Source organism: Python bivittatus, unplaced genomic scaffold (genome assembly GCF_059951505.1).
Source record: "Python bivittatus isolate LINGU-HERP-01145 unplaced genomic scaffold, Pbiv_v1 ctg000190_np1212, whole genome shotgun sequence".
Taxonomy (NCBI): domain Eukaryota; kingdom Metazoa; phylum Chordata; class Lepidosauria; order Squamata; family Pythonidae; genus Python; species Python bivittatus.
In genome coordinates this window covers 5,041,340-5,068,215 of record NW_028277042.1, presented here as the reverse complement: position 1 = coordinate 5,068,215, position 26,876 = coordinate 5,041,340, and the positions used below count along the sequence as shown (strand labels likewise).

At 39.5% G+C, this 26,876-nt stretch overlaps 1 protein-coding gene across 1 annotated transcript in view; it reads left to right on the top strand.

Annotated features, from left to right (window-relative positions):
• The window catches only part of PLCG2 (phospholipase C gamma 2), an 83,764-nt gene that overhangs the window by 46,557 nt on the left and 10,331 nt on the right, over window positions 1–26,876 (top strand). The window contains exons 9-29 of the mRNA XM_088135979.1: window positions 34–106; window positions 1,825–1,926; window positions 2,925–3,043; window positions 3,127–3,212; window positions 4,005–4,125; window positions 5,206–5,374; window positions 8,037–8,141; window positions 8,280–8,369; window positions 9,776–9,954; window positions 11,030–11,230; window positions 12,770–12,889; window positions 13,852–14,032; window positions 15,940–16,008; window positions 16,247–16,356; window positions 18,692–18,788; window positions 19,860–19,926; window positions 20,894–21,051; window positions 21,781–21,883; window positions 23,030–23,239; window positions 24,220–24,365; window positions 25,161–25,275. Of these exons, the coding sequence (XP_087992105.1) occupies window positions 34–106; window positions 1,825–1,926; window positions 2,925–3,043; window positions 3,127–3,212; window positions 4,005–4,125; window positions 5,206–5,374; window positions 8,037–8,141; window positions 8,280–8,369; window positions 9,776–9,954; window positions 11,030–11,230; window positions 12,770–12,889; window positions 13,852–14,032; window positions 15,940–16,008; window positions 16,247–16,356; window positions 18,692–18,788; window positions 19,860–19,926; window positions 20,894–21,051; window positions 21,781–21,883; window positions 23,030–23,239; window positions 24,220–24,365; window positions 25,161–25,275 (2,621 nt within the window). The remainder of the gene's footprint in view (window positions 1–33; window positions 107–1,824; window positions 1,927–2,924; window positions 3,044–3,126; window positions 3,213–4,004; window positions 4,126–5,205; window positions 5,375–8,036; window positions 8,142–8,279; window positions 8,370–9,775; window positions 9,955–11,029; window positions 11,231–12,769; window positions 12,890–13,851; window positions 14,033–15,939; window positions 16,009–16,246; window positions 16,357–18,691; window positions 18,789–19,859; window positions 19,927–20,893; window positions 21,052–21,780; window positions 21,884–23,029; window positions 23,240–24,219; window positions 24,366–25,160; window positions 25,276–26,876) is intronic.

Below are 26,876 nucleotides of genomic sequence, written 5' to 3'. Positions count from 1 at the left end.
CATTTTCCAAATTGCTTTAACTTTCTGTTGCAGAAACACAGATCGGCCAGATGCATCAGCAGTACATTTGCATGATTTTCAGAGATTTCTGCTACATGAACAGCAGGTGAGAAGAGCCTAAAGCTCTTGTTTTTCAAGGTGTATGTATGGATGACATCGCGGTAAATTATGGTAGGGCCCATCAGTTGGATCCATGTCAGAGCAAAAGAGTAATGGTTAGGCGGCCACCTTATTCCAGAAGTTGGCCTTGAACAACACATTTTTAGATCAGATTTCAGAAGGAATCTGGTAACATCTTTTCAAACTAACACATTTTATTAAAAGGCATAAACTTTCATGAGTTCATGATAGGGTATGCCTTTAAATACAATTTGTTAGTCTGCAAAAGTGCTACTAGACTTCTGATTTTTGCCTATCATGGCTCTCCTCCTACAATGTCTACATTTATTTTTATCTGTAATTTATCACATAAAGCTCCATGCATTCTCCTCTGTGAAGTTAATATTTTCTTCGTCACTACCCTTCTTTGAAATACATTCATTTGTGCAGAGTGCAAGAGTTGATGTCTTTATAATGTTAAAATGGTACCTTCTGTTTAGTTCTTTTTTGCTAATTTGCATATTGACTGATTAAGCTTGGATTTCAAACCATTCATAAGCTGTAGCTGCAGTTCTGGGTGACTGTAAATATTGACACTAAAAAATATAGGCAGCTGCGAAGATTTTGAAGACATTGACTATACTTGATCATCTGTCTGAACAACCTAGTTGGGTTATGTGTGGGTCTGAAATTCCTTCAAGTGATTTACTTTCATGGCTCACTTATCAGCATAGCAGCCCTTGCCAGCTCATACCATTTTCTTGGGCCTATGTTTTTAATTAATGAACTAATTTGGGTTTACATCCCACCTTTCTTCTAGGAACTCATGGTGTGAGTATCGTAGTCTTTCCTCCAATTTTTCCCAGAACAACTCCCTTGTGAGATAGGTTTTGCTAATATTATGACTGGCCCAAAGTCCCCCAGGGAGCTTCTGTGGCTGAACAGGAACTCAGATCTGGGTATCCTTACTCCTAGTCCAACTCTTTCACCCCTATATCACCGTGTGTAATGGTATGTGGGAAAGACCTTGGGAGATGGGGCGAAGAGATGTTGCCAAGGGAACAGTTAGATAAGAGACAGCATAGCCCACAGTGGACAGTGGGCAGAGCAAAAGGCTCAGAAGGGACCCTCCTTAGTTTCTCAGGCATGTAAAGGAAATGACGGGAGATTTGTACTTTCAGACTTGCAAGATTCTATTAATGTAGCCTTACAATAAGGTAGAATTAGCTCATCTGGTCGTGTTTCCTGTCTGGTCTACCTGGGAAGGCTGACGCTCTGGCTTTTGGGCAGAGATGGAAGGACTGGGTCAGAGTCACCCTGGGAGCTTCCATGGTTGAGGGGAGGGGAATAGAGCCTGGGTCTCCCTGCTTCTAGTATAACACCTTTGCCAATCACTGCACCATCCTGGCTTTTAGGCTGGGCGGGAGGGACTGACCCAGAGTGCCTCCATGGCAGAGGGGGGACTAGAAACAAGGTCTCCCTGTTCCTGGTCCAGTATCTTCACCAACGACCACACCACCCTGGCCCTTGGGTTGAGGGGGAGCTTCTGTTGACTGAACAGGGATTAGAACCTGGGTCTCCTCACTCCTAGTCCGGCACCTTAACCATTGCACCACATTTGCAGTGTTCACCTGCTATGGCATCACTGTTTCTTTTTAAAGATGATACATTATATCAACTGTGGAGATGAACAGACATGTTTGATGTTGCTATTTGTAATTTCAGGAATCTTGGGCACAGGATCTTAGTAAAGTAAGAGAACGGATGTCCAAGTTTATAGATGACACTATGAGAGAAACAGATGAACCTTTCCTCTATGTTGATGAGGTAAATAGGGTTATTTGTTTGCAATATTTCTCCCATAAGAAATATTATGGGGCTCCAGAATCCAACCGAAGCCTAAATTTGCCTGTGTCTCAGTTTCTATAGTGCCAATCTGATGAGTCTAGACAACAATTATATCACCACAATAGCTCCTATCTACTGTCAGTTTGCACCCATGAGGTATATTGTGTGTACTCCTGTGCATAGTGCACACAAAGAGACACACCCACACACAATGTGCGTGTGTGCGTACGCATAAATATATTGTCATCAAGATGTAAAAATCTTTACTGAAGTTGTTCTGGGTAAATTGGTCATTTGCCCTTAAAATCATCTTAGTTGCTGCCATTTTAGGGCAGCCATGGCAATTTTAAACAATAATCCATGAAACGATACATTGGACATCCCAGAAGTAAAATCCATAGCAGTACTATAAAACAACATCAGAATATTTTCAAAGCTGGAGCATATTGAAAGGTCTTCAACTAGTGTCCCCAAAAAAATCACAGGAAGTGGTTTCAGCAAGCATCTTAAGAAAAGATATCCCAAAGACTTTTCCAATATTTGGGCACGGAAACCTTCAATTTTTTCATGCTTGGGACCCATTTTTAACTAGGTCGTTAACATGTGAATGGCTATAGTGATTTCTTTTTACTAGCCAAGTTCATGCTCTTGCTTTTACTTTGAGAGTGATCAGATGAAAGAAAGGACAGAATTTTTATATATATTTTTAAATTATATCTGCCAACATTCCCAGCTATTATGTTGGCCAAGTATCTAATAGAATGAATTTGTGTGGGGTGTCTTTCTGTCTCCCTGCTTGCCAAGCTAATCTTCCAAAATTCCTTCATCCTTGACATCTGTTTGCCTTTTTATTTCTTAGAACAACAACACATCCACAAACGAAAATGGGAAATGATGGGGTGAACACTGAATTGACCCATTTATTTACATCTCTCTCTCTCTCTCCCTCTTTCTTTCTCTGTCTTCCTGTGTTATAGTTTCTTACTTACCTTTTTTCAAAAGAAAACAGCATTTGGGATGAGAAGTGTGCCTCAGTAGACCCACAAGACATGAATAACCCTTTGTCCCATTATTGGATTTCTTCTTCTCATAATACGTAAGTTATCAGTCTTTTATTGTTCACCCTTGAAAACATGGAAAGCTTCATTTCAGTTTTACATGCTGTTCTTTATGTCTTAGGTATCTCACAGGGGATCAGCTTCGTAGCGAATCTTCCACAGAAGCCTACATCAGATGTCTCCGAATGGGGTGCCGCTGTATTGAATGTGAGTAAGCTCTTTCTCTCTTCATTCACTCCATACAAAATAATTTAAATTATACCTTTTAGGAGAAGTTATATTTGTTAGAGGAGCCTTATAATTTATTCTTTATTTGTTTATTAAACTAATGGTACTTTTGATGCTGAAATGCACCTGCGGTTCAGAGGGGAAAGATAAAATCACAGATACTAAAGTCATCAATTAAAATAAATGATTACCATCAGTTCTCATGAATTTCCTGTTGAGCTACTCAGGACTTTATTGTTCGTGGCAGCCACTGTAGTGAATGTTTATGTACTCCAGTGTTGTCCAAACTTGGCCACTTTAAGATGAGTGGACTTCATGCATGGCTGGCTGGGGAATTCTGGGAGTTGAAGTCCACTCATCTTAAAGTGGCCAAGTTTGGACAACACTGGAGTACTCCTTCTTTATCTGATATATCAAGAAACTGGCCCTGAAGTTCTTTGCTTTGATTAATAAAGCAGTCCTATAAAAATGGTGAATCAAAAAAGCAGAAAGTCAGGTGCAGAAATTTGTAGTTCAAATCCAGATTCCCAGTCTGTGCAGCTGCCTTTTTGTTCCTCAAATAAGAAATTCTGCTTTTAAAAAAATCAGGCTGACATGAAGAAGCGGAAAAGAAGCGATAAGACTTTCCTTTCTAGTATCTTTAGAGCTTCTACTTCAAGAGCTGTTTTGCTTTTCCAAATTAATAGCTGATAAGTATTTAATTTGTCACTGACACTTACTTATCGGGCAATTAAATATTTTACTTTATGTCCCCTTTGTTGCCTGTATTAGTGGATTGCTGGGACGGTCCTGATGGGAAGCCCATTATCTATCATGGATGGACACGGACAACCAAAATTAAATTTGATGATGTTGTGCAAGCAATCAAGGACTATGCATTTGTAACATCTGAGTAAGAGTTCATTATTTTTAATTACCCCAAGAGTAATCTTTTTCAGAATTTTCTGCTCCAAAAATAGATATAATATTTTGAATTCCGTATTCCCCTCTTTGTTCTTCTAACCCTCCAAGCGTGTTTGGCATTTAAAACATTGTATTACAGACTAGAAGAGACTTCACAGAATTCCTACTGCAGGATCCAGGGTGACCTCATGGCTATTTCCAATTGCTTTAAGTGACTTACTTGCTTTGCTAGAAAAGCTTTATTTCATTTCCTTAGTGCAATATTGGTATAAAGATCACCAGTTCAGAAATTGAGCTGCCATTGTCTACTGAAAGAATCATATGACACACAGCTAAAGATTAATTGAAAATAGATAAGTGACCAGTTTTGACAATTAATTGGCTCTGTTAGTAAAGAATTCTCAGATATATAAACAGATTCAAAGCCATCTACTATATTCCTTACATTTACCTCTAACTAATCCAATTCTAGCTTTACATTTCTCTCTCCCTCCCTCCTGCCTCCAAGGCTGTAGACTCTCTGAACGTACCCATTCCTTACAGGAAGAGCCAGAGTTACCATTCTAGAGTTTTTGAGTGCAAGGGTTTACACAATTATGCCCGTGGAAGAGATGCATGGAAAGAAATATCTCCCCTTTTCATCCAGGTAGACGTCTGGATCATCTAATTGGATTGCTTAGTAGTAGATTTAAGGCAGACAAAGAAAAGTGATTCTTCTAACAGTTCATAGCTCATGTATGGAGCCCCCTTTGTCAAACTGGGATGGTGAATTTAAGGTCATATGAGACACGTGCATTGAAGACCTGGATAGCCTGTTGATCGTTTGGTTCGTATTTGGGGGTTAGTAAAAGATGCATCACCTCTTTCTGGGCTCAGCCCCTGTTTCTGAGATATTTCAGAACTGCAGCTTCTCTATCCATTAACTGCACTTTCCAAGTTGATTAAACTATAGTTTCAAGGTTTGTGGGGACCCATTCTTGTAATGGCTAAACCTAGTCCAACACAGTCATGGTGGACCTAGAGGAATTCTTATTACCTTCTTCATTAGTATTCCTCCCTTTTTCTGAAGGTACCCAGTGATTTTGTCAATCGAGGAGCACTGCAGCGTGGAGCAGCAACGTCACATTGCAAAAGTGTTTAGGGACGTGTTTGGGGACCAGCTTCTAACAAAGCCCGTTGAAGCCAGCGCGGATCAGCTACCATCCCCAACTCAGTTGAAAGGAAAGTTTATCATCAAGGCAAGTTTGATTTGGCAGTAAAAGGATACAATAAAATGTATGGATGCTAGGTCTCCCTTCGTCTTGCCGTCTTGAAGAGAACTGAGATAGTTGTTCCCTATTCTTGATGACTCTCCCTGGATGATAGGAAGTATAACATTTAGAAAATGCCTGGGAAAGCCTTTTATTCTCCTCCTTCAGCTTTGGATTTGGTATGGTGTTGGCTTTCTACTGTCCATCGATCCATCCGTCCATCCATCCATCCATCCATCCATCCATCCATCCATCCATCCTTTTAAAAGTTGATTTAATGAAACAGAACAAAGAGAAAAAGAATAGAACAATAACAAAAGAAAATTTTAAAAAAGCAACACCGTAAAAAGAAGGATTATACAGAAGGGCTTCTCATATATTTATATGAATTGGTTTCATAATAAATGAATGTGTGGAGTTTTACAGAGCAGTTTCAGTAAAGGATAACTGTATTTCATTATAACCGTTCATCCGTAATCTGTGTCTAAAGGTAACTATTGTGTATGTTACAAGTCACATCATTCATTCAGCTGATCTAGTTGCACAGCAACTCAAGATGACCTACCAAACGCTGAAAACACGTCTTCAGACCAAACAGAAAGATACCAGACATCCTAATGAGAGAACAGTGGGCCGTGGGGAGAATCTACAGAAAGAATTAAAGTATCACATATCTGACGCAGGGCTTCGCACACCCCTTGCTGGAAGAGCTGGGATTTTAAAGTGTTCCTGAAAGATACCGGGGCATGACCATGCAGACTTTAGGGGGAATGCTGTTCCAGAGGTCAGGGCGGAGACAAAAGGGGCCTGTGTCTGCGTCTGCTAAGATGACATTGTTTTGACAGGATCCAACCCTGCCAGATTTTATAGGATGGGCAGGAACAGTTGGAGACAAGTGGCCCCATAGATTTCCAGGCCCTGAGACACAGGGGGGTTTATAGGTGACAGCCAGCACCTTGGATTACACTTGGAAGCCAGCTGGCAATTAGTGCAGCAGCTTTATTAAGCTGTGATAACTCTGTGGGTAGAGTTAGGGTTAAAGTGTCCTGTGTATGTTTTTTTAAACAGATGCATTCTTTGTTAAGTATCTGGATATTAATTTATATTAATAGCCCGTGATTGGTATTAAACAGAAGCAGTATTCCTTAAACTTTCCACAGTTAAAAGCCAGCTTTCAGCCAGATCAGGATTGAACATTTTTTAGAATAATTTCATTTCTAACCAACGCCTACTGTAAAACAATTCATCGGTGCTTAATCATTCCAAGCAAGGCAGCAGGTGTACATCTTGGCAGGGATAGTTTTCTTAGGAACAACTCCTGGAAATACAGAAAATATTTCCCTGGGTGTAGCAAAGGAAACTGACTTTTGTATTTGCATGTTTCAGTGTTGAATTGTTGAGCATGGCACACTGTTGTAATGTTAATCTAGAGTGTCAGAGACCCTCAGACAATGGAAACTGGAATTTTCCAAAGCAAGGACATGGTAGGCAATCAGGTTTTAGGCAGAGACGTTGATTTTTCAGTAAATCTGTGTAGGTTTCTTGAACAATTTAGACCCCTCATAGTTATTTTCTGTAATTAGAATTAAACAATTAAAATCAATTTAAAACAGCTGGGCGCGCGCACACACACACACACACGTATATATATATAATCAAAGATAAAACCAATTTATTCAATATTGGAAACCTTCCTTATCCCAAAATAAATAAGACTATTATCTTCTGCTTGGGGACTTTCTATAAACTCACATACTAAGAGAATCGTGACTCAAAGTCAAGTGGCCTTGAATCTCAGAAGATGGGTCTTGGTGGGCTTATGTGTGAGTAAATAATACTTCAAGAGCCAGTTTGTTGTGGTGATTTTAGGCTAAACACCAGGAGAGTATACCGTATATATAAATACCATATCATGAGTTCTACTCCTGCCTTACGCACGAAGCCACCTGAGTGACTTTGGGCCAGTCCCTACCTTGCAGCCCTAGGAAGAAGGCAAGGGCAAACCACTTCCAAAAAGGTTGCCAAGAAAACTGCAGGAACTCACCCATGTAGTCACCAGGAGTCAAAACTAACTCAAATAAGAGAGCCAGTTTTGTGTAGAGGTTAAAGGCACCAGGCTAGAAACAGGGATACCATGAGTTCTAGTCCCACCTTAGGCACAAAACCAGTTGGTTGACCTTGGGCCAGTTCCTCTCTCTCAGCCCTAGAAAGAAAGAGTGGCAAACCTGATCCAAAAATCTAGCCAAGAAAAGTCACCAGGAGTCAAGAATGTCTCAAAGGCACACACACACACACACACACACACAGTGTGATACTTCAGACCCACATATCCCAAGATAGATAGTGTTTACATATTAGTACCAGCCCTTAAATTATGCTACAAAATGGGTCAGCCACTAACATGATCCTTCTTGGTCAATAGTGGAGCAGCAACATAGATAATCAGAAGTTAGTCATTATCGTGGGAAAGTAAAGCGAGAAAGCAGTTGGTCTTGGACTTGGAGTAGAAGACTCCTGATGCTGCTCATACCCTTCGAACGGGACATTGTCTTCTTTAAGGTTGTCTTTTAGAGCAGAAGCTCATTGGAAAGGTGTTGGAGGCTCATCCAAGGTGTTCATTTCTCATCACTGCTTTCTTCGTTTATATTAGCATAAAAAATTGGGGCCAAAAGGTGATGTAGATGTGAACACAGAAGATAAGAAAGAAGAAAAAAAGCAACAAGGAGAACTCTACATGTGGGACACCATTGACCAGGTAAACCAATTATTTTACTTCTTTGGTTTGGCTGGCTCATCATGGAGAAATGAGGGGAAGAGATATTCTGAGGAGGTTATCACCATCTTTCTCCGATTTGGGGGTGAAGTTGTCTTTAAACCATTTTTGGCATTGTAGAAATGGACTCGTCATTATTGTGCTGTGGCCAGTGGAAAACTCTCCTTCAGTGATGATATCGAACAGAATACCGAGGAAGAACCATCAAAGGTATTGAAACTCGTATTGTTATGTATTTTATTTGAAAAACTTTTTTCAGTATAGAAATATATAACTTGTATGGGCTTACTTATAATGGAGCATTAAAAAAAAAGTCCAGAATTAGTTTCTATTAGGTTGGAATTTTATGTTCCACAAAGTAATGCTCAAATTAAGCAGCATAATAGGCTTGTGCAGAGGTGAGATGTCAACCAGGATTTTCCTGGTTTGCACTCAGCCTCTGCTGGGCTTCACTGGCTATATGTGATCCTTTGACATCCAGAGATGGTGAGGGTCCTTAAAAAAATAAGAGTATGCATTCAGGTCAGATTCAGGCTCCAAAAGGAATTTCAGAGCATAGAGGTAGCAACCTTAGTCTTTAAAGCAGCTGCATCTTTTCCTGGGTTCACATGGCATCTTTGGAGGGGAGTTGTGTGATTTCAGGAGAAGATGCAGCTGCTTGAAGATATGTGCTACGTTCACACTTGCATATGCTCTGAAAACGCTTTGGAGGCTGAATTTGAAGCCCTGCACAGCTCGGCTTAAATAAGTGGTTGGCATTAAGGTGTGGAGTCTAGCAGGGTTTGTTGCTTGAGCTCCGAAAGATTTTTTCTTCTTGTGACCCCCCCCCACCCCCCAGCACTGTTCCTTCAGAGAAGAACATCATGATGAACTCTCTCTAAACTCAGTTGACATTTATTTATTTATTTAATTTATATGCTGCCTGATTCCCAGTGACTCTGGGCAGTTTACAGAATGTTTTTTTTTTTAATTAAAACAAGAAAATAACATAAAGCCAAAAAAGAGCAAACATGGCAAAGATAACTAACTTAGATGGGAACAAAGCAAAAGAAGAAAAGGGGGCTTTGATCACACTTGCCAAAGGCCTGGGCAAAGAGCCAGGTCTCTGGGGCCCTTCAAATATTATGCCACAATAAGTCACCACCTGGTGAGAAGTGTGACATGCAAAATTCAGGAGAAGAGATCTAACCACAATTTCTATCCATGTTTTGTCTACTTACCGCAGCCTAGCATGCTGAATTGGGTGGCGAGGATTGTCACAAAATGGAGCTGTTCCAGCCTCACCATTGCTCCAGGCTCTATTTTCATCCCTGTGGCATTGGGGGGCAGGAAACCCGGGCAGTGTGGGGACTCATGACCCCAGTTAGTCCACCAGAAAGTGCTGTTTTTCCCTTCTTCTTTCAAGTTAAAAAGAAAGACCCTCAAAACTAAAAGAGTCAGCTACCCCAGTGCTAAAGTATTGTAAAGTAAAGTATTGTAAAGTAAAATATCGGCCAGCACTGAAAATGACTAGCAAACCATGGTTCCTACCGAACCTGGTCAAGCTGCCTATGAGTACGGGGTCAAATAGCCGTGACAAATTGAAGAAGGATGAAGTCTTCTTTGTTATATTTTAGGAAGTGAAACACACTGAGCTGCACTATGGTGAGAAGTGGTTCCATGGGAAGATGAAAGAAGGGAGAACCACAGCAGAAAAGCTCCTGCAAGAATATTGTGCTGAAATGGGTGGCAAGGATGGGACCTTCCTAGTGAGGGAGAGTGAAGCCTATCCGAATGATTACACCCTCTCGTTCTGGTAAGGACTACTTTGGAACAAGCTTTTGGTGTACGAATCAAGTTTTGTTGCCTTTGGGAAGAAGCTGCATTTGGAGACCAAAAAAAAACCCGTAATAAAACTACTGCTGATGACAGGAGTCAATTTAGCAGGGCTGAATCTGGCACAGTATAATTCGTGAAAGATCCAACCAGTGCTTTAATGCTGCTCATTCTTTGAACCTGTTATGAAATGTAATGCTTATTTGGAAGTGGAAAAACAAACGTCCTGATTTAGATGTGTCCATTGTTTAGGAACTTAGCAAGCTGTTTCCTGAATTTGTTCTTAAGTTTTGGCCGTCTTAAAAAAAAAGTTTAAGGAGCACTCTAAAGCAGTGTTTTTCAAACTTGGCAATTTTAAGAAGTGTGGACTTCAACTCCCAGCATTCCCCAGGCAGCGTGCTGCCTGGGGAATGCTGGGAGTTGAAGTCCACACTTCTTAAAATTGCCAAGTTTGAAAAACACTGCTCTCAAGTGTCCTCTGTTGGCCCAGTTAAATGAGGCGGCCCCAATTTCCCAACCATAGTGAGATAAGTTTGCCACAGATTCAAGAATTCCCCCATCTTCCTCGTCCTGTTTGTGATTTGATTTAATCAGCCTATAACACTATGTCCACCTATGTCCACATGACTCTTTTTACCAAGCCAGTGTTTCCAGACCATTTCAGATCTTGGGTTTTAATTCACAACTAGCAATAACTGAGATTAATGATGAAATAGCATCACTTAGTTGGAGGTTTATATATTTCCAAGGCTGGAGTCTCTTGCAAAAACATATAAAACATGTAAGCGAATGGATTTTGCACCGAAAAATGTTATATCGGAAATGCCCATACAGATGGCAGCTAAAATGCTGAGACTGATCTCAAATGTTGTCATGCTGCAGGGGTGTCATAAAATCTTAAGCCCTATTCTGTGTAATTGAACAGACCCAGTTTCCTTCGGTCTTCCTTTCTCCTTTCCTCATGCAAATAGTTATATTTCACAAATGGAAAGAAGAACAAGATTTTTTAATGTTTTCTTTAAAAAATTAACATTTCCCCCCCTCATTTGTCCTAGGAGATCAGGTAGAGTCCAACACTGCCGTATCCGTTCTTCTTCAGATGGAGAGAACATAAAATATTACCTGACTGACAACCTCACCTTCGATAGCATTTGTGACCTAATCCAGCATTATAAAGAAGCACACTTGCGATGTGCTGAGTTTGAGCTGCGTTTGACCGACGCTGTACCGAATCCCAGACCTCATGAATCGAAGAAGTACGTATAGCCAAGAGGAAATTCCAGGGTGGGGTGAAATGCTATTTTTAACACCAAAGCTTTCTGTTAGTCTTTGCTACCGTGGCGTATGGAGAATTTGATTTAAAACAACAAGGACAGTCAGCTGAACCAACCACAATGTTCAGTTATGCCTTGAATATACCCTTCAAACTCAGCAGTCTGGAAAGAGTTGGAAACTTTTTGGAGAAAGGAGCTCTGAGATAGTAGCTTGTCCAAGATAGAATCGGGAGGCTTTAATTGAACTGGGTTCTCTTGCTTTGCTTTATCTACTTTTAAAACTGCAGGCACTTGCCACTGATGCATTTCATCTGTGTTGCAGTTTATCCTGCTGATTTTGTTGTTGTCTTTTTTTAGCTGGATTTTCTAGCTGAGAAAAGTGTTTTGAGAAATATAGCTTGGTATTGACTCTTTGGCTAGGCACATGAAGCAACAGCCTTTTCTGTCTGTCTGTCTGTCTGTCTCCCTTTCGTATGTGAGTGGGGTCCGAGAGAGGGATGCAACTTTTCAACACGCCCTTCTCCTTTTGTTCAAAGGAAGGGTGGAAAGTGGGTGATTTCGTCATTTCTATGGCCATGAGGCAACCACTTCATCTTTTATAGCAGCCCAAGGAGTGTCTGGTTGGAGTGGCTTTACGTGGAGAAATGTTGCCTTAAGGTAGAGGTGCCCACATAGTTCGTTTTTGGGGGCCCAAACCAGAATAATATGGGCTACCAAAATTAACAGCTTTGTCACCTGAATGTTATAGCATGTTCTGGGACCTATACCGATGGGCCAGGCAATCTGTCTACAGCTTGCCAGTCCCCCCCCCCCTCCCCAATTTAAACCTTTAGTTGCTCCAGTCTTGTGTGAAACAAGATCAGAGAATCTGATTTTAGGGAAAGGATGAATGCTCTAAAGTTCCCCATCCTGGTGCAGCTTATCTGCCCACAGTTTGGTTGGAGGCTTTGAGAGGATTCACAAGCAGATATCTTCTGAGAACTTACTTTCCAGCTCAGCTCTAATGAAACATGCTTTGAAGGAAAAACTATAAGGTTAGAATGGCAGTCAGAGCCTTACATCACCCCGTGCTTCTCTTCGTTCTAAATCACAGACCTGTGCTCTGGGTGATGGAGATGGACATGGGTCTCCCAGTGTTGCATCTTCATCTGGCCCTCTATTTAACTGCTGTGAATTAACTCTTACAGGGCTTCTGTCTTCACTTCTGAAATTGGGCTTAAGGGTGTAAGTTTTGGTGGGATTGTTTCTTCCGCGTCAGTTAAACTGAACTGGCAGGAAAAGCTTATATTTACACCAGCTCCCTGCCTTTATTTGGCTACTGATTTGGAGATCTAAAGGACTGGATTTACCCAGCAGGAAGGGGAAAACCCCTGACAGTATCAACATTCAAGAATAACTTGTTTATTGCAGAAAGGAGGAATTCTGTGCTTCCTTCAGCATCCGGTGTCTGAAAATACACCTTCATCCCTTATTAATGAGATTAGCTTTCAGGTTGCAATCACCTTTTTCTCTTTTTGGTAGTTGGTACTACAGTAACCTGAGTCGTGGAGAAGCAGAAGACATGTTGATGCGCATTCCAAGGGATGGAGCGTTTTTGATAAGGAAGAGAGATGAACCAGACTCGTATGCCATGACTTTCAGGTAAGGCAAGATACAAACTTGAGGTGGCACAAAGATTAATTGCCAGAGGGGCCTTGTGCTTGTCTTCACAGAAGAAAACAAGAAAGAGTCTTGTGGTATCTGGAAGGCTAATTCATCTATTACAGCACATGCTTCCAAAGAGCCCCTTGTTAGATAAATCAGATGACAATATTTTAGCATCATGTCTCATGGATTCTTGAATTACAGAATGTCCTTTGTCAAGCCCCAAACCCGCAGAGCTGGATAATGCTCAGGTTAAGCCTAGCAGATTCCCTCTTCTTCTCTAAAATTGAAAGTAGTTCTGTTTAACCCTGGACAGTCCAAACCTGTTAAGACAGCACCTGAGAAACATGGCTGATTATTACCCCATCCAGCTTGTCCCAACTGCCAGGGAGAAAAGCAGAGGGACAAACCTAGTGTCTAGTGTGGTAGGAAAGGGTTTGGAGGCAATTGGAGAGCAAAGGGACTGGAAACATCTTCAGACAAGCTAAAGGAGAGGACAGATCCTGTAATGATCTGTGGGAATGACCTTGGGAGACAGGAGGAAGAGCCGCAGCCTAGACAACCATCATCTAGATATCTCAGCCCACAGAAGGAAAAGGGGCATGGGAAGTGTTTCAGAAGGGACCCTCCCTAGTTTTCTGGAAAGTAAAAGTTAGGGAGGGGAGAAGTGCTTTCAGAGTTTCAAGAACTGTAGATACTGTAACCTTACAATAAAGGTAGTGTTCGTACTCATGGTTTATTCTTCTTGTCTGGACTATCTCAAGGGGCGACAGATCCTTTAATACTTCCTTTTCAAGGATTGCAAGACCCCTTCTAATGGATGCCAGGAAATGGGGGCATCCATAAACAATGAAACATCTCTTTTTGCAAAAGCTCAGCTAAATAGCCTGGAAGTCCAAGGGCCGTTCCTGCTCACTAATAGATTGTTTTTAAAAAGGTCATCTTTGTTTCTTCCCCAGAGCGGAGGGGAAAGTGAAGCATTGTCGAATCAAGCAAGAAGGCCGTCTCTTTGTCCTGGGAACCTCTGCTTATTTTGAGAGTTTAGTGGAGTTAGTGAACTACTATGAGAAGCACCCCCTGTACAGGAAGATGAAGCTGCGCTATCCGGTGACCGAGGAACTTCTGGAGCGTTATAGCATGGCAAGTCTCTCTCTTTAACCTAGGGGCTAAAACCCCCTTACGAAAATCTAACATTGGCCATTCTGTGACTTTCAGAAACCTCTTATATATGTGCGTATGTTTTCCTTCAGCAAGAGTTTATTCAACACAATTTTTGATGGGCAGATCCTTTGTGTGTGCACCTTTGAGTCAATGTTGACTCCTGGCAACTGCCCAAACAAGTCCCTGCCGTTTTCTTGGCAAGGTTTTTTTTATTTTATGTATATTTTTATTAGAGTTTTTCAATATAATAAAAGTATACAAAACAAACAAAAAAAGATAGAAAGGAAGAGAAGGAGAAGGAAGGAAATAAAAAAGAAAACATACAATTATGCCTCCTGCCCATTTTTCTGTCAGTTAATTATCATCTTAATTTTTTCCCCATCCTCTTCATCCCTTTTTAATCCCTGAATCCTGAAATCATCAATTTGATCTTTTCTGCTTTCAACAAGAAGTCCATATAAAGTTTCCAGTCTTTCAAAAAAAAAAATTGTTGTTTTTGGCTAGCTTCACCATTTCTGCAAGTTCAGTTAATTTTATAATCCAATCTTCACGGTAGGCGTTTTGTTGCTTTTCCAACTTTTTGTATACAATAATCTTGCTGCAGTTTTCATATACAATATTGGCAAGGTTTTTTGGAAGTGGTTTGCCATTGCCTCCTTCCTAGGGCTGAGAGAGAGTGACTGGCCCAAAGTCACCCAGCCAGCTTTCATGCCTAAGGCAGGACTAGAACTCATGGCCTCCTGCTTTCTAGCCTGGTGCCTTAACCACTACATCAGATAGGTTCTCACCAAACCTTTTGCACCTTAATAATCAATCAAGGATGTATAGCCACCAAATATGTCGGAAAACAGGCATAATGATTATTTTCTCCCCAATTCCTACATAATTAACCCTCTAATTAATGTTGTATGTATTCTCTTCGTTGTATTATGAATAAGGTTAAATAAAGAATTTTAAATAATAATAATAATAATAATAATTGTAACAGCAATAATAATAATTAAAAATATAACATACTTATTGGTCAGAAGAACATATAGCAAAGATGCTTGTCCAGCTCAGTTAAAGTGTTGGTCTTTTTGTTATACATAAAATGTAAGAATCTCTAGAACTGCCATAAACATGCAGCATCCTTTAGTTGCGATTCATAACTTCAGAAACATCCATGAAATCATATAGTCGCTTATTCTGAGAGCACAGTCCCCTCCTCTTTTTCCTCTTAGTGTTCACTACAGCTGTGTTTACACTGTTGATTGAACAGAGGGCACTTGGTGGGCTCCTGATTGAAAAGTGAGGGAATTGGGGATTTGAATCCAGCCAACTTCAGACTCTGATTAAAAGACCCAACTGTCTTCTATCCCAAGCAGATAAAAATAAGCCACAGCAAAATCTTTTGTGGCTATATCAGAAGATAAACGTGTGGGGAGATGAATGGTTCTACCTTGGACCATTACAATTCTGTGTGCTACATACCACGGTGGCTGCCATCAGACAACACACCAAATCAGGACCCACAGTCACATTATGGCTCAGCTTAAGGGGGGAGTCTAGGCAGCATGGTTCTGAACATAAAATCAGGTACTTTCTTTGAACAAAAGGCTAAGAAGAAAAAAGTACTGCTTTTAGGTCTTAAAAACACTGAAGTTATCAATCATTATGAAAGCTTCTATTTTCTAGCTAGGTCAAATATTAAAAAAGATCCCCCAAACTTTGCCAAAATAGTGCTGGACTTTTGGGGGGGGAGGGAGGAGAGGGAAATTCCAAAAGTGTGTGGGGGGGAAATCCAGTAAAACAGTATTCAGTTACTGTACGATAATGTAGGCAAGATAATATGCTTAAGACTCAAGACGTTGATGGTAATTATTTTATTTTGATTTTCAATCTAGGAGAAAGATCCTAGCTCTTTATATGAAGTCAAGATGTATGTAGAGCCCACCGAAATAACACCTTCTGTGGTGAGTTGCATCAAAGTTCATCTTGATCTTAGCAGAAAAGAATGGAGAGTTAATATCCTTTATCTTTAATTTTTCCATTCCAAAATTAGGACAGTCCATCTCAATGAAAAATGGTGTTGGGAGATGGGGAACAGTCTGTGCTTGCTTCAGGGTTGTGTTTCTGCTTTAATAGCATTTCTCAGAATTTCTCAGCTCACTTGTTGATCTGAAACGCTTTTCCACTGCTTCTTTCTTGAAGCCCCAGAGAACAGTTAAAGCCTTGTATGACTATCAAGCTAAGAGGGATGATGAGCTGACGTTCTGTCGGGGAGCCTTAATTCATAATATCTCCAAAGAAAGTGGTGGCTGGTAAGATTTAGAATTTTTTGTACTTTTATTGAAGCTGTTATATAGACTGTAATGATCAGCCCCTGTGGCCCTTCAGGATTTGATAAACAGCCATTTCGAGCATCACTAAATGTTCATCATTGTGACTAGCAGTTGAAATACAACAATATCTGGGGGAACGCAGGTTGTCCTTACTAACCTGGAGTCTATGGATCCCTTGGGGTCTGTAGACTTGGATGGGGAAAAAAATTGCAACTTTGTTATCACTACCTCTAACTGAAATTTATCTTTTCATTCCATAACATCTGTAGGCAAGAAAGTAATTTATGGCCTCTAGACTCCAAAAAATGTTTGTTAATTTCAGTAAATCTCACTATCTAAAATTATTATACCCTAGAAAACGGCATTGGGTTGTTATTGATTTCATGGATTGATAATGCAGCACATATATTTCTATATTACATATTATTTTTGGATATTTTGATAACTTTATGGGAGCATAATTGGTTTCCTTTGCAATGCAATCTATATCTCTGCATTTTATTTTATGCATTTCAGGACATTTTTCTGAGAAGGGGTCGTGGGTTCCACCAGACTCTGAAAGGGGTCGAGGGCACAAAACAGTTAAAACCCCCTTCTCCAGTTTAAGCTGTTTTCTAATGATAGGTTTCTTCATATGCTTTTGTGCAAAATGCTGTGGTGTTTCCTTTCAAGGCGAAACTTACAGAGAATTTGTGAACAAAAGCTTTAAAATGGTGCTAAGATGATGCAGAATGCTTTTATTGGAGTTGGAAGATGTCCAGCCTAATTTGTTCAGTTTTGAGTGGCCTGGGAAAGATCTGCAGAGGTAGCTGTGTGTCATCTTTAGCATGCAAAATCAGACAGCAAAGATTCCTTTGCCCTCTTCCTCTTCATTGTTCCTCTAAGAACCGCTATACTCAGTCCTCAACAAATGCAACTCTCATCGAAACCAGTGTGTGGTCAGAGACAAGGAGATTTATTGAGAAAACAGTAGTACACAGCTCTAAGGCACAGAGAAATAGCTGGAACTAAATTTCCCATGTGCTAACCCCAATTTAAAGTCCCTTCATTACCCCCTCCTCCATGAGCATTGAATCCTTCCCGCATAGGTTGTTGGGACTCTCAGATTTCCTCCATTGCTATGCCCTTAATCAATCTGGAAGATTAGGAAATGGCTCATCAGTGCCCAGCAGTCCTTGCTCTGACCCCCCCCCCCCCCAATCTGCTAGAATGGCAGAAACACAGCCAATGAAGCAGTTGTGCGAAGGGGTGGTTGTGAGGATTCTGACAGTTCCTCTCTGCTAGCCCACCCAACGTAGTCAAAAACTACATATGCTTCTGGCTTTCACGGATTTCAAAGCATTTTATAGTAACCAAAGAACATTGTAAATAATGTAGATGGCACTATTTCAAATTAGTTATCCGGTAGTTGAAATTATGCATAATTTGTGGTGGCTGTCCACAAGTGCTACTCAGTTAACCACGACCCCATTGAAATTGTGTTCTTCTGGATAATTATCTTCTCCAGAAATTTTTCTCACTTGTTTTATTCTGATTATATTAAACATCTTATCTTTGCTTGGCTGAAGGCATTATGTTTTAGAGACTGCATATTTTATTTTATGATTAGGTGTGATGATTGCTAAAAGCATCCTTGAGGGCTTTTGAGGGTGGGCAGCTTTGAAAGATTGAGGTCTAATAAGCAGTTGCTTGATGATTATAATTTGATTGGTAATTTGCATATACAGTGGTACCTCGGTTCACGAACTTAATTCGTTCCACGACTCTGGTCGCAAACCGAATTGATCGTGAACCGAATCAAATTTTCCCATAAGGTTCAATGTAAATACGGTTAATCCGTTCTGACCCCTACAAATGTGGTCGCCAACTGATTTTGGTCGCCAACCGAATCAAATTTTCCCATAAGGTTCAATGTAAATACGGTTAATCCGTTCTGAACCATATGTATTTTTTTTTAAACCACAAAAATATGAAACAAAGTACAGTACAGTACAGTATGAAGAGAGAGAACACTAACCTTGCTTGAGGCGACTTCTGGCGTGGAGGACGGGAAGGCGGGTGGGGAGGCGGTTATTGTTTGGAGGGAGAGTCCCCTCCCTACAGGAAGCCTTGACCACGTGTCACAGCAGGGAAAATGGCCGCGGGTCATGTTCGTCACCCGATGCGGAGTTCGCGAACGGAAGCAAAATTTTGCGAACGGTGCTGTTCGTGAACCGAATTGTTCGTGAACAGAAGCGTTCGTGAACCGAGGTATTACTGTAGTTACTTTTATGATTCAAATCCCACTCCTTAATTCTTTTTCCTTTTTAACCAGGTGGAAAGGTGATTATGGGTACAAGGTCCAACATTATTTTCCATCCAATTATGTTGAAGACATGTCATACGATAGCACGGAGGAGCTTGAGAACCAGGTGGGGAGAGTTTTTGTTGTGATCCACAAGCTAGAATGTATTCTTGATGTTCCTCAAATCCATTGAAAGGATTTATCAGCATGCAGACCTGAATTCTACCTTTAAGATAACCTCCAAAATCATGCTCCACATGTATACAGAATGAGTCATCCATCTATGATTCTTAATACTTTTCCATATGAAGAGCATCTTTGTTAGATTTCTCTGTCTCTCCCTCTGTATGCTTGGACGCTATTTCTGCTTATTGATATGAATATTGACACATCAACTTTGTACGCCAAATCCAGGAAATAATATTCATGTACACAACTGGAGAAGCAATGCATACTTTTGCTGTTGAAAAACCTGCAAAATCTTAACAGACAACATTTGAGTAACTAGAATTTTATAGCTGTGCACTTTGATTATTGAACTTCCCAGCTCTACCTGATAAATTTAAAGAAATATAGCTACTAGGAATTAAATAATTACAAGCTGGTGGGTAAGGTGGGCAGTAAAGAGATTTCTTTCTTTCTTCTGCCAAATTATTTGTTCTGCTTTGCTAATACCACTCAGTAATAGAAAAACTGTATATATTAGGAATTGCTCTTATATTAAATTGTATGCTATAACAGTAAATGTACAGCTAGGTAAACCAGTGACTATTGATAAGTATAAAATATAAGATAGATTTTTTCCTTTTTGTTTCCTTTTCTTTCTTAGTTTGTACTGTAAATTTTTTTTCTTTTTCTTTAAGATTAAATATTGTTTTGTTAAAAAAATAAAAATATTAAAAAACCTTACAGCTAACAAATTAACAGAGGTCCATCTAAAATATGTGCCAGCTCTCCTATTACAGCTATCTAGTTAATAGAAAAAATATTATTAATTACCCAGAACTTTAGTTAAACTCATTGATGATAATTTCTCAGTGATCAAATTCCTTGGTGAAGATTTATTATTTTAAAATGTTGCTTTTGGAATTTTAATGGACGTGTGGGAATCAGGTTTTTTTTTTACTGTACTTCTACTTCTGAAGATGAAAGGTTAGAAAAAAAACAATATAAAGAAATACAAATCTTTTCTTTCCAGATCTTTGAGGACAATCCTTTAGGGTCACTGTGTCGGGGTATTCTGGATCTCAATTTATATACAGTAGGTATGTAGATGCTGGGTTCCAATTTCTTTGCTCTTTAAATTAAAAGCAGTTGTGGAAGAAAAAAAATGCAGATCTGTCCCTTAGAAAACCTTAGAATACTACTTGTTCTGCTTATACGTCATTCTGCAGTTTCTATCAGCTCCTCCTCCTCCTCCTCCTCCTCCTCCTGTCGTTATACAGTAAGCTCCTTCAGAAGGGCAATACCGTTGTTTCCTTTCTAACTAGGATTTCTGGAAGGATTTGCTTACATGTGGCTCCATTAGGGTTTCTCCACTTCACTCTTTATTAAAAGTCTGTATGACTGCAATAAACGGGAGAGGAATAATCCCAAACTCAGTTTTAAAACAACAAAAACAAACTCCTAAAATGATGGGATTAGGGAGACCCACGTTCAGATGAACTCTCAGCTATGGAAAATCACTGGATGACACATGAAAAGCAAAGACCGGGAGGGATGTGTATTGAAGCAGAGCACTTGGGATGTGTTCGCCAGCATGTTTGCTTAAGTCACTGGAACAACACAAACTTATTTTATCAAGTAAGGGTGGGCACCAGTCAGGAAGAGGAAAAGGTGAGCCGGAGCATGTCCTTCAGTCAGATGTGTCTTTCCATGCTGCTACGTGAGCCTAAGAGAAGACTTAGGCTTCTCTAAGGACTTGGGAACAGGTGAAGCACAAACACCCCAGCACTCAAAATCGCCTTTTCCGCTTCACATCCAGATTTCAGCATGGATCTTTGATCTGTTTAGCTCAGTATTGTAGCTTTTCCTTACCCTGTTCACAGCTCCAGATGCTGAACAATGCTTCCAAGCTAATAAATGCACTCCCTGTGGAGAAATCTTTGAATGATAGAGTTTGCATTTCATGGCATGATAAAGTTCTGCTGAGAAGCCCTGATGATGGGAAACATCTTGTAGAACATTTGGCCAGGAATGTTGATTCTGTTTCTGTTTTTTCATTTCCAATAGTGAAAATGCCTCAAGGAAACCATGGGAAGAGTTTTGTCTTTGTCCTAGAACCCAAGAATCCTGACGACCCTCCTGTTGAGTTTGCCACCGATAAAGTGGAAGAGTGGTTTGAGTGGTTTCAGAGCATCAGGGAAATCACATGGAGAACTGCTGAAGAGGTAGAAGCACTGGCCCTCTCCAAATACTGTTCAGCCATTCATTTCAGTCTTTGAACAGAGGTTGAAAGGACCAGTTTTCCAACCACTTATGCCAGTAGCCAAAAAGGCTTGGAAGAGAACATTGTCTTTGGAGTCCTTGGTGCTCTCTGAGCTTGGTGGTTTGCTTGCAGACATTTCATTACCTGATTAGGTAGCATCATCAGTGATGTTACCTAGTTGAGTAATGAAACAACTCCAAGCAAACCACCAAGCTCAGAGAGCACCAAGGACTCCTCAGGTCAACCCTGAGCTACAGATATTCTCTTCTATTGGAGCATTTTCTTTATATGGTTCAGAATCACGCAAGTGTTCCTTAAATTACTTTACTTTTTCCAAATTAGCTTTTATTCCCAAATGTCACTCTTGTCACACAATGACAGCATGACATTTTTGACAGTAAACTTATGGTTATCTTACCTGAAGATCAAATAACATAAACACCTGTATGTTTTGAGATAATTGGGAGGGAGTTGTTGTTGTTTTGAAAAAAAGTCTGCATTCATTGAATTTTCATAGTCGGGAATGCTAGTTAGACTGTATGGAGGTCTTGTTTTGACAGGAATTGTGTAGAGCTACCCTAAAGTTGAAGACGAATGAGTCATTGTGTGAGGTTTCTTTTCCTGTTGGGTAACTGCCATGATGTAATATATATTCTCTGAACTTTGCTTTTTTTATTAAATCTTAATACAGAAAACTTTAAAGGGATACTTGGAAAAGAAGCAGTTAATTGCCATGGAATTATCTGACTTGGTAATCTATTGCATACCAACAAGCAAAACCAAGGACAACCTCGGTAACCCATTTTTAATCCATCAGTTAGCTTGCTAAACGAAAAAGAACATTTGTTGATTTTAGGGAAGAGAGGTGTCTTTAAAAAAAAAATCAAGCTACTCTTATTTGATATTTGCATATTTGCCAATACTGCAGAGGTGGGAAATCTGCAACACAAGGGTCTTTGAAGCCCCTTCTACGATTGCTAAAAGCTGATAGCGCAATTTCCCTCTATTTGAAGTGAGACACAGATGGAAGCTGTTGTATAAGTCCCTGGTAGTCCTATCACTATTAAAAAAACCTCTTTCCTGCCCCCATGTATGATGTGATCTACTTTGCAACCTTCTGCAACCAGCATATTCCTTCACCAAAACGGGATAGTTACTTATTTAGACCCCACATTTGCCTTGTAACAATGATCACTTAGCGGTCCAGATCAGAAATTGTGATTCCATATCATGGAATGCTAGTGGCTAAGCTATGGATGAATCATCTTTGCTGAAGGCAATTTAGATATATAACGTCAATTTCTCAGATAGAGAAATTACTGGAGTTCACCTCCTGATCTTTTTGACATGTGTAAAGTGAATGGATTAGGGTAGACAGCACTGGGTTTGGGTAGGTGGGTGAAGTGTGTATGCGATATACTGTTGTACTGGCCAGCAAACATCCCCCTTGTTCTTAGGAACAAGGGCAACATTTTGTGCTATTAATTGCCTTCTCAATTTAAGTTGCTCTTCTTGGTCCATTGAACTTAAGCTTCTAACGAACAGCAGTTAATGGCTCTTGTTTACATTATATACTGCTCGAATGAGAAGTTCCGTTTATGGGTATAGAAGACAACCTTAAACAAGTAGTGTAATTTTTTCAGAGACGAGACTGAAATAGAATCTGAAGAGTACACTTGAGAAAATGGTCTGTTCCAAACCTACTGAGAATGTTTGTCCCTTTGTGCTCCCAACTGGAAATTTCTAACTGTCCTCAATGTGTTCTTTGATCATACAGCCAGATCTTTCTCAAAGTGGCACCAGGACCAGTGGGGCTGGCTCTTAAGTCACATCTCTAATGCTTTGAGAATGGTCTTTAGATGTGAAGGAATTGCAACTCTGCAGTCAGTTATGTGGAATAGTTTTATGAAATAGCTTCTTCCTGCACTTCCTTTTTGTAGATAATCCCGATTTCAAAGAAATTCGTTCTTTTGTGGAAACCAAAGCAGAAAGTATTGTCAAGCAGAAACCAGTTGACCTACTAAAATACAACCAGAAGGGACTGACTCGAATTTATCCAAAAGGGCAAAGAGTGGATTCCTCAAATTATGAACCTTTTCGCTTCTGGTTTTGTGGGGTACAGATGGTGGCTCTTAATTACCAGACACCAGGTAAAAAAAGGGACAGAGTTCTCATTCCCTTCGCCACTTCCTTTTATAAATAAGCAACCATTCGTCAATGTATCATACTTAATAGGAAATGTCTGAAATGTTCCCACTGAATGTTGAGAGAGATCTCCTGCTAAATATTGTTAATATTGGAAGGCAAACAGAAGTGTGTGTTTGTGTGTTTTACCTCACTTTGTTAATTTAAGCCTCGTGCAAATGCTGAAAGTCTGTTAGTTTTGGAGTTGCCAGTAGCTAGTCAGTGCTCTATGAAATATAAACGATTCTTCTCTATCCAATTTTGAAATGTCATTTTCAAAATGAGAAACTGGAGCAATATCTATGTGGCCTGGGTGTAATAAGTTCTTTAAGGACTGAATTAAATTTATGTTATACTATATGGATCTTTTCCCATATTTTCCTTTTCCTTTTTATTAGGTTCTTCTTTCCTCCAATGTTTACTTTAATCATTGACACCTATGTAGTTTTTTATTATCACATCACTGATGTATTTTGTTACACCTTTGTAACAAAAGAAAAAATAAGTTTTCTATAAATCCAACTAATACTGTTACAATTTCAATACGCACACACTTCCCCCACATTTCACGTTGGAATTTGGTATTTTGGGATATAATGGAGAACGTTACCTCCAGTTTTATCTCCAGGTGTATTAAAGGGGAATTCAAACCTGATCGTTCTTGGTTGCCATCAGAAATAGTTGCTGGAATTAATAGGGCAGGAACAACGTCGTACTGTAGCTATATTATAGTTGTTTCATTTCCTTTGAGAAGGAAGAGGGCTGCATCCTACTGGGAAGACCCCCACAGTTGGATTGCTCCACAAGCTCATTTTAGTCCTAGGTTGATAAAGAAAAGCTCGAATCCCTTTCTTATATAGGAGATTTTGCTTTTTGCCAGTCTTTTCCATTCGTTTTCTGGATAACTAACTAGCTAATGACTTTTTTCCATTCCAAATCTTCTCAGATAAATACATGCAAATGAATCAAGCTTTGTTCTCACTGAATGGTTGGGCTGGGTATGTGCTCCAGCCAGAAAGCATGAGAAGTGAGGCCTATGACCCGGTGCCAAATGAATCCAAGAAGAAACTGCAAATGATTTTGACAGTGAGGGTAAATGTTTTTCCTGAATATTAATTACAGACAAGGAGTGTTGGGGGGCCCCTAAGAGGTTTAATATGAATTATGCTTGGCAGTGTTGTTAGACGAGAGCTTTTGGGAATATGGCTTGTGGACTGGAGCCCTTTCATAGGCTAAGAGAAGACCTTTTGTAGTATCTGCCAACAGCCTGTGGGTTTTCTGCCCAAAATAGCAATAAATACTAGCGTTAACATATGGGTGAACAAATATGAGAACTGTACTTCACGGAGCACTGTAGTCAAAACATCACTTTCCAGTGATCTGGTCAAATGCAAGCCAACAATTTGATAGCCCAGAATTGCCTGCTCCAGATAGCTTGCTTTCTGGTTATAAATTTGCTAAACCAAAGTTGCCTTTTTGTAAAACCATCGTCATCTGATTCTGCCATTGTTCTGACCACTAAAACAATGATATACTTTGCTATAAGCAAGTTTCCCTGCTTTGATTTCTTGAATAATTGTTACCTGGCCTACTACAGGGTAATAGTAGTACCCTATACTGCTCAACTGTATGCTCAGTGTGGTTAATACAATTAAAATTATTACTAAAATCTGGCTTTAACTAAAAGTATAGCCAGAGGTGAGGGCTTAGCTAAACTGTAATGAATGGGTGTGACTGAATCTTTGTTGTTGAATCAGTTGTGCTATACGTATTGGAGGAAGAAGCTGCTACATTATGATCTTGTTTGAGTAATAGCTTCTGGATACATGCATCAGTAACTTGGTATTATTTGGAATGATTTGAATATTGGATGCTGTCTTGAAACAGGTCATTGGTGCTCGCCATCTTCCCAAGTCGGGTAGAAGCATCGCATGTCCATTTGTAGAGGTGGAGATCTGCGGGGCTGAATATGACAACAATAAGTTCAAGACAACTGTTGTGAGTAAGTACTGTTTGCTGTTCCTTGAAAGTTGGGTTCCACCTTTTAATGTCAAAGAGAACGATTGTGGTGTAAATGATTGAGGATGGGTTGAGAATCTACAAGTTGCATCTGCATCTTCTTAATAAGCTATTTTTTTTTCTGTTTGGAGGGAGTTTAAGAGTCGAAATGGGTGAAATGCAGAAAAATATTGAACATGTTGGCCCTGCTCATATTTACATTTTACTTTCAGTGGCTCCCACATAGTGATCAAGTGGGGGGGGGGGGAGGGGCATCCCTGGCAATTTTTAATTTATTTTTATATATATATAATTTTTATTAAAGATTTTTTCATAAGTAGAAGACGAATCTAAAAAACAAAAGAAAAAAGAGAATAAGGTACAAAGAAGAAAAAAGATAACTATAGAAAATAAATGACTTCTGATCTTCTTTTCAGCAGATATTAACAAATTTATCATCCCTCTTAACTATTCCTTCAGCCTTTTATTTAATCCTCATCATTTCAATCATTCAATCCATAAATCATCATTTTACTTTTTTCTTCTTTTAGCAAAAACTCCATAAAAGGCTTCCAGTCTTTCAAAAGAAAAGTACTTATTGTTTTCTCCCTGACCAAATAGGTCAGTTTTGCTATTTCCACTAATTCTGACATTTTCACACTCCATTTATTCCTCCATTGTAAGAATTTCAGCGTTCTTCCATCATTGTGTGTATTGTGTGTCTTGCTGTGGTTACCCTATACAAAATCAGTCTTCCATGAGTCTTTTCTAATTTCCTATTCATAAGTCCCAAGAGAAAGAGTTCTGGCTTCTTTGCAATATTAATCTTTAAAATTCTTTGTATCAGTGTGTGTATTTATATCCAAAATTTCTTAGCTTTTTCACAAGTCCATCGTGCATGATAAAATGTTCATGTTTTTCACATTTCCAACATTGATTTGAGATACCTTTTTACATTTTTGATCATTTTTCTGATGTCGTGAGAGACATCAATACATCATTTTATAAAAACTTTCTCTTAAGTTATAAGACAATGTAAATTTTATCCCATTTACCCACATTGTCTCCCATCTATATATTATAACCAAAATTGGTAGCCCATTTTATCATACAATCTTGTTCTTCAGTTTCAAAGCTTAACAAAAGTTTATATGTTTTTGCAATTACATGTTTGTCATTTGTACATGATTAATTTTCACATTGTTTTATATTTTTCAATTCCAATTACCCCTTTGTCTATATTAAATCTTTCTTTTAATTGTGCATATGAAAACCATTGAAAACTCTGTCCCTCTTGCAGCCAGTTATTCTCTTTGATTAAGTTTTCCATCTTCCTGAATTAGTAAACCTTGATATGTTAGCCATTTCTCTTTATCTGCTGTTTCTCTTCTATAAAATACCTTTATTGGTCTCAGCCCAGGAAGTATCTTTGGGCACAACCTGGGTTTGTATTTGTTCCATATTTTAATTGTGGCACTTCTCACATAAAGATTTTTAAAATCCACATTAACTTTAACTTTATCATACCATACAAATTTATGCCAACCAAACCTCAGGTTATGTTCCTCCAATTCTAACATTGTTCTGTTTCTCAGCAACACCTAC